This window comes from Echinops telfairi, unplaced genomic scaffold (assembly GCF_000313985.2).
Source record: "Echinops telfairi isolate 266 unplaced genomic scaffold, ASM31398v2 ScPeMD7_23;HRSCAF=83, whole genome shotgun sequence".
NCBI lineage: Eukaryota > Metazoa > Chordata > Mammalia > Afrosoricida > Tenrecidae > Echinops > Echinops telfairi.
This window is the reverse complement of record NW_022103920.1, coordinates 3,341,663-3,347,201: the sequence shown is the minus strand read 5'-3', so window position 1 is coordinate 3,347,201 and position 5,539 is coordinate 3,341,663. Positions and strand designations below refer to the sequence as shown.

The window sequence follows — 5,539 nt, the reverse complement described above, 5'->3', positions numbered from 1 at the left end:
GGCAGAGGAAACCCCAGAAAGAACGCAGGTGTCCCTCCGCGCCGACTCACCGCCGCCCTCCCCCTCTCCCTCCCACAGCCCAGCTGCTGTATCAGGAGTACAGCGATGTATTCCTTAACAAGGAGATCCAGAGCCAACAGCGGCTGGACAGCCTGGGCGAGGGACCTGGGCAGGCGTCCCCGCGGCAGCCCCGCAGGGCCCTGGTGTCCTCCGAGTCCTACCTGAAGCGCCTGTCCTCCGCCTCCAGCGGCTCGCTGTGGCAGGAGATCCCCGTGGTGCGCAACAGCGCAGTGCTGCTCTCGATGACCCACGAGGACCAGAAGCTGCAGGAGGTGAGGCGCGCGCGGATGAGGCCACCAGCAGGCGGTGGCCCCATGCTCAAGCGGTCACCCGAGCACCACCTTCTCTGCTGTGGCTGAGGGTCAGCGCTGCCCTGCCCTGACAAGTGACATTAGTTTGTGAGGACAGAGCATCCTTGTCCCCAGTTGCTGTGGCCTCTCTGATGCTGACTCATGGCTGTGTCCATGGCCAGGGAGACCAGGGACTCCACGAGCTGTTCTTAAGCAGTGTTTTGGCTGTGGCTTGAGTGAGGGCTTACAGAGAGCATGGTTTTCCCTCCCATGTCATGGCTCATGCGCATTTCCATTGGTTCCATGGTTTGCCATGCCCACAATTCAAGGGCACTAGGTCAGCAGTTTGAAAGCACCAAGATGTGGCTTTCTAAACCCGAACGGGTGACAGCCTCGGAAGCCCATAGAGCCTGCTCTACTCTGTCCTGTAGAGTCCCTGTGAGTGGCCACCGACTCGATGCAGTGAGCTTGGTTTTGGTTTTTGGATTCAACCCTCCTGTCGTGAACAGTGGGGCAGCAGGCTGGTGGGGTCGCCTGGCACCATCTCGTTCTGTTGGTGCAGGGACATGTAGACTGATGTGTGCTTGTGGTCCTATAGCCCATCGGACTGATAGCTGCCGTGTTTGTCCTGAGTGTGCCGGACTAATGCACGTCTATCCATGGTCAGGCACCTTCCTCCAGACTTAGAGAGACCACTAGGTGCACCTCAGATGACTGCTCATGGGCTTTTAAGACAGCATGTAGAGCACTCTCTGTGGGCTGGGCTATGTCACTGCCCTTCCTGTGCCCAGAGACGATGTTCCTGCACCCCATGCCTGGTGGCTCCTTCCCTCTCTGTGTTTGGCCAAGGCTAAGGGGTTGTCCTACCTCCTCCCTGTGGCCCCGCTGTATTTATAGCAACCTCTATGTGGACTCCGCCTCTGTCCAACCATCCACTCCAGGGTGTTGCCCCACCTGAGCTCCCACACCTGCTCAGCTTGCGTGTCCACTTCTCCGCCTACAAACGATTGCTACTGCCACTGCTGCAGGGCGGTGCCTGTGACGGGGTGTAGTCTTGTTAACCTGACTCTTAGGCAGCAAGATTGTGGGACAGTTGTTCTGAGACACCTCTGGATAGACTTGAAACCCGACCACTGATCATGGCTGAGTGCTAACCCCCCGGGGGCTCCTTGTGCAGACTGCATATCTGGATGGAGAGTGTCAGCAGAGCCAAGCTCGTGCCCTGTTTCTTTCTGGGGGAGGACCCCTCCTTGCCGCCCCCCACAATTCTGGCTTCCCTCATCTCCTAGGTGCCTCTTTGCTATGTGTGTCTCAGTCAGAGGTGTGTCCCACTCCAGTGGACCTCAGTTATCCAGGGCATGTTCACAGGTACCAGGGTTAGGGGTCCCCATGTCTTAGGGGTGCTGTGTACTCCTCCCAGTTGGGAACTACACAGAGAGGCTGGGGCTGGGAATCTGCCAGAGGTGGGCCTCCTTGGCCCTCTCCCACCAGGCTCAGGCTCACCGTTTCCTCTCCAACTGAGGTACACCGGGGGCTGCCTGTGGGCACCCCTTTGCAGCTGCCCTGTGGTCTGTTGTTCTCCTGAGAACGCCTACCTGCCCCTGCCCCAGCTGTACTCCTAGCTGCAAGACTACCATGGGAGGCGTTTGTCTGGTTTTTGGCTCTGGCCCTAAGTGGGTTTGTGGGAGGACTTGTCTTTGTAATTGCCCTGAGGTATGGGGTAGGGCCTCCCCTCCCAAGAGGCCAGCATGGTCCCAGCGGCAGGCCTGCCTGAGACTTGTGTCACGGGTCCAGCTCCCACAGAAGTGCCCTGAGATTGAAGCATGACCCCATGTCTGCTGACCTGCAGCTGTGGCCATACCACGCCACCTTCCCAAGCCCCGGTCTTCATCCATAAAATGGGGGCGTAAGGGTCCCTGGGATGAGAGCCAGGGACATAGCAACTGCTCAAAAGACTATGTGCTATGTGTGCTTCAAAACGCCACCACCCATGTCCATTTGAAGTCGCCAGCCCTGGTGTGCTTCCCGGCTTCACCATTTAGTAGCTACGTCACCTCAAGTCAGTTATAAAACCGCATTACCCCTGCAGCAGCACCTCACCTACAAAGAGGAGGGGGGTGCTACCCTTCAGGTTTGTGCTGTCAGTGAAATAGCGCATCGTTCGTGTGTCAGTCACAAAACCCCACAAATGAGTGTCTTCAACAAGCAGTTTTTTCTCTCGCCATCAAGGAGGTCAGATGGCTGACCTCGGGGTGCCAGCTGGAGGGGGAAGGCTGTCATCTGGGTGTCAGCATGGGGGTGGGGTGGGTGGGAGAAGGGCCCTATCTCTTCTAAACTTGATGGTCGTCTGTGTACCTGGTGTCTTTCTGCCCCATCCCTGCTTCTCTCTCTCCTTGCTTTGTTTGATCTCATGTTTATCTCTGAAGAGATCAGCTCACACACACACTACACTCACCCAGCATCACCACAGAAGACAGCCCCTTCCCAAGTGAGTTTGTCACTTCAGGCATCAAAAAAAAAAACACTGCTGTCGAGTCCTCGTGCTTACAGGAAAGGTCGGCATTTGAAACCACTGACCCACCCTTCTATAAAGAGTGACCGTCTTGAAAACTCACAGGGGCAGGTTCTCCGCTGTCCTGTAGGGGCGCTGTGAGTTAGTATCGACTGGAGGGATGGCAGTGCATTTGGTTTTGAATTTATCAAGTCACGTATGACTCAGAGGGCCACTGTAGACAGGGGAGAGCTGCCCCTGTGAGTTTCCCAGACCGTAGCTCTTTAGAGGAATGGGAAACCCCATCTTTCTCTAATGGGGCAGGTGGTGGTTTCAAACTACTGACCTTGGAGTTAGTAGCTCAATGTGTAACCTGCTGAACCACCAGGCATTTACAACATACATTTTAGGAGAAGGCAGTTTAATCCATAACATTACCCTCCCACCCCACCCCCTTCCCCAGATTTACATCTTGCCATCTGCACAACCCATTCAGCCCACCACATCATCCCAGAAGCTCTAAGTCAACCACAAGTACAAATTCCATCCTGGGACACATTTCCTCTTCACGTGTGAACCTAGGACACAAGTTGTGCTGTTTTGGTGCACAGTGGTGAACTGGCTCCAGGTAGCCCTCCCTCCCCACCCCCCCAACATGGGCAGAGTTAGAGGCAAAGGAGGGGTGATGGGCACCGGCGGGCAGAACCAGCAGGGGCAGCAGCTCCGTGGTGATGGCATCTTCCCTGTGCTTGGGGTGGCCCTCTCACCTGGAGCCGCTACACTGTCCCAGGCCTCGCTTGCTGCTCTAACCCTTTCCCTGCTCAGAAGTGCCAGAGTGACAAAACCCAGCCTGCCCCCCTAGTGATCTTCCTGTTGCCTTGCGCGTCATTCCTCCGTCCCCATGCCAACAGGGGTCCATCTGCCTCTGCAGTTTCCAGGCACTGGTCAGAGTCCTCCTTGCTGTTTTTAAGCATCCCTTCTGCACCCAGGGGATGGGCATCCCCTCTCCTGCACCCCGAGATGGGCACTTGCTCTCCAGAGCTCCAGGGGAGCTGCCCCCATGTGGCTGAGCTGCAGAGGGCCCACGGCCCTCTCCCCTGGACGTTGCACCACACCTAGTGTGTCCCCAAGGCTCGGCAGAGCCTTCAGCCGCTGCAACCCCCCTCTCCCTCTTAGGCCAAGTTCGAGCTGATTGTCTCAGAGGCCTCTTACCTGCGCAGCCTGCACGTGGCTGTGGACCACTTCCAGCTGTCCACTGCGCTCCGGGGCACCCTGAGCAACCAGGAGCACCAGTGGCTCTTCTCCCGCCTGCAGGACGTGTGTGACGTCAGCACCACGTGAGCCGCCAGGCCCCATCCCTGGGGCTGCTGGGGGTGTGGCGGGGGCTTTGAAAAGGAGGCATTCTTTCTCCCTCCTGGAGCCTTCCAGGGCCAAGCGAGGCCACACGCTCTCTCTGTCTCTATGGGGACAGCGCCTGCCTCAACTTCTCTGTCCCCATGACCCTCAGTTCCTTCAGGGTCAACCTCACGTGTCCCTCTCCCCCACGGGGCCGGCCTCTCTGTGTGCAATCTGCTTTTATGTCTCAAAAGTCACGCTGTTAAGGACATGCCCCGTATGACGTGGCCGCCCTGACCTAAGAAGCCCTGTTCTCCAGCGGGGTCATCGCCCTTTCTCTGGGGACGCGAGTCAGCCCCCAGCACCCCAGCGTTGACTGCGGCAAGCACACGCCCCCTTATGCAGATGGGGGGCTGAGGGGAAGCCAGGGCAGGTGCGGGTGGGCAAGGCCATGGGTGTCCACCGCTTCGCGGGGTGGTGTGGGCAATGTGTGGAGGTCCGGACACCGGACGAGGCCAAGGGCTCTGGGTGATGACCGCAGCGAGGCAGAGCCAGGCGTGGGGACTCTGTGGCCAGTTCGCAGCCCAGCACTAGGGTGCGAGCAGCCCACCAGCCTAGCCTCGGGGTCCTGAGAGCTCGGGCCCCCTTTCAGCTTCCTCTCGGACCTGGAGGAGAACTTCGAGAACAACATCTTCACCTTCCACGTGTGTGACGTGGTCCTAAGCCACGCCCCCCACTTCCGCCGTGTCTACCTGCCCTATGTCACCAACCAGACATACCAGGAGCGAACCTTCCAGAGTCTGCTGTGAGTGCACCTCTCCCTGCACCCAGCATCCCCCTGCCCACAGCCCAGTGGGTGGTCCCATCAGAGACCTCGGCCCGCCTCCAGAGCGGACCCCTGAGCTATCCCACCAGCCTCCCCAGAAACTGACCAGCCAAGTCTTGCCCGCCCCCCCCCTCCCCGTTCCCCATGTCTCCTCACGGCACCCCGCCCCTGTCCCACCCCTCATGCTGGCTGCCCTGCAGGAATAGCAACAGCCACTTCCGGGAGGTCCTGGAGAAGCTGGAGAGCGACGCCGTGTGCCAGCGCCTGTCCCTCAAGTCCTTCCTCATCCTGCCCTTCCAGCGCATCACCCGCCTCAAGCTGCTGCTGCAGGTGCCGCTGCCGCCCCCAGAGCCCTGTGAACCCCCCACCCTCAGAACCATGCCCCTGTGCTCTCCAGAGCCCCTGTGAGCCCCATGCCCACAGACCCATGCCACCTGTGCTCCCCGGAGCCCCCTGTGAGCCCCACACCCACAGACCTACATTCCCCTATGGTCCTCAGAACCCCACCAATGAACCCCAACCCCCACAGATGCCCAC

At 59.0% G+C, this 5,539-nt stretch overlaps 1 protein-coding gene across 1 annotated transcript in view; it reads left to right on the top strand.

Moving 5' to 3' along the window:
- ARHGEF5 (Rho guanine nucleotide exchange factor 5) overlaps positions 1 to 5,539 on the top strand; it is an 18,103-nt gene that overhangs the window by 4,071 nt on the left and 8,493 nt on the right. Inside the window, exons 2-5 of the mRNA XM_013007551.2 lie at positions 79 to 332; positions 4,018 to 4,178; positions 4,829 to 4,981; positions 5,203 to 5,332. Coding sequence (XP_012863005.2) covers positions 79 to 332; positions 4,018 to 4,178; positions 4,829 to 4,981; positions 5,203 to 5,332 — 698 coding nt within the window. The remainder of the gene's footprint in view (positions 1 to 78; positions 333 to 4,017; positions 4,179 to 4,828; positions 4,982 to 5,202; positions 5,333 to 5,539) is intronic.